This window comes from Neolamprologus brichardi, chromosome 14 (genome assembly GCF_056152115.1).
Source record: "Neolamprologus brichardi isolate AB-2024 chromosome 14, ASM5615211v1, whole genome shotgun sequence".
Taxonomy (NCBI): Eukaryota; Metazoa; Chordata; class Actinopteri; order Cichliformes; family Cichlidae; genus Neolamprologus; species Neolamprologus brichardi.
This window is the reverse complement of record NC_142117.1, coordinates 37055948-37057500: the sequence shown is the minus strand read 5'-3', so window position 1 is coordinate 37057500 and position 1553 is coordinate 37055948. Positions and strand designations below refer to the sequence as shown.

Below are 1553 nucleotides of genomic sequence, written 5' to 3'. Positions count from 1 at the left end.
CAGCCTGTCTTAGATGCAGCTGGTGCTCACGGCCTGGGAAAAGCTGAGCACATGATTTTTACATGGGGTGAGGTCTGTCTGCACTTTTGCTTTATTAGGATTTTAATGAATTTGAGTGAAGCAATGAGTGTGGAGCTGCAGAGTCCCTCTGTGTGAGGACAGGGGGTCACATGTGTGCTGGATTTATTTCAGGCCAAATATTCTGGATTTACAAACCCTGGAAACACCCCGACTTTCACAGTGAATAAAATAACGGTTTGTGTGGGAATATTTTCAGCACAGTTTCAGTCCTCGCGGAAAAATCCAGGATAATCAATGATTTTATTAAGAAAACAGGGTTTGGCTTTGCCAGTAAAGCTTTGCTTTCATTTTCTCTGTTCCTGCACAGCAGCTTTGTGCTAAGTGGCTTCCAGGTGGCTCCTTCCTGGACCACAGGAAGCGCAGACAGGTGCTTCACGGCTCTGTCAGGTCAGGATCAGGGTCAGGATCAGGCCCTGAGCCCGGCCTCCAGGTTCAGGACTCAGGTGTTATTAAAAATTTAAAGCAGGTGATACAAAACCTCCATGGATAACGCCCCCCCTCGTAACAACTTTTTTAGCGTTTTATAACCACCTTGACTTCATTAAGGATTAAATTAGGGGCGTGGCCTCTTTGACTGACAGGTGGCTGAAGCTGCCAGCCGTCCGCTGGGCTTCACTTCAGTTAAATGGGCGATCTTTCCTTCACTCTGCTGCTTCTCTGTGTTTCCAGAAACTTCCACGTCTGGCCAGCCGAGCCTTCAGCAGCTCAGCCAGACAGCTGAGGAACAAGGTCCCCGAATCCCAGAAAATCTTCCAGGTAAGAACGATCATCACCTGTGCAGGTGTTTCACACGTGTAACCTGTGTTTCCTGCACTTACAGGAGGACAACGGGCTGCCGGTCCACATCAAAGGAGGAACCGGCGACGTTCTGCTCTACCGGGCAACCATGACACTAACCATCACAGGTGAGGACCGCTTAATGGTCTCATTAAAACGTCTCATCGTTTCCTGTAAATAGCTGCACACATGTCCTGATGTTAGCCTGACCTGTGCAGCGTGCATGGACGATGAAGAGCAGGACATGACCTCGTTTAATGCGTTTATTTGTTGATGCCTTTTAAAGCGTTCAGGGTCACAGCACACGATCAGCAACAAGGACACTAAAGATAGTAAGACGGTTGTAGCTGATATGAGAGCAGGTGGGTCAAATTCTCTGGCTGAGGAAGGTGAGGAGTGTGAAGGTGATGAAGTTTAAAGAGGAGGTGCAGATGAAGCAGGGCTGAGAGATGCGAGCGTGCCACGGTGAGAAGTAAAGTGTTGGTTTGTGTTCTGTCCGCAGGAACCTGTTACTCTCTGTACTGGCTCTTCATCGCCTCATTCCCTCAGAAGAAGGGGTAGAGGAGGAAGAGGAGGAGGAGGATAAGAGCCTCTGGCTCGGTCTAACACTAATATATGTTGTGTGTAACTCTGCTTGATTTATCTCCACATATCTGTCCTTCATCAAAGATCAAATAAAGAAAATATCCAGAGTT

At 48.0% G+C, this 1553-nt stretch overlaps 1 protein-coding gene across 1 annotated transcript in view; it reads left to right on the top strand.

Moving 5' to 3' along the window:
- cox7a1 (cytochrome c oxidase subunit 7A1) overlaps nt 1-1553 on the top strand; it is an 8469-nt gene extending 6916 nt beyond the window's left edge. The window contains exons 2-4 of the mRNA XM_006801212.3: nt 751-837; nt 902-986; nt 1361-1553. Of these exons, the coding sequence (XP_006801275.2) occupies nt 751-837; nt 902-986; nt 1361-1419 (231 nt within the window). The 3' untranslated portion in view covers nt 1420-1553. The remainder of the gene's footprint in view (nt 1-750; nt 838-901; nt 987-1360) is intronic.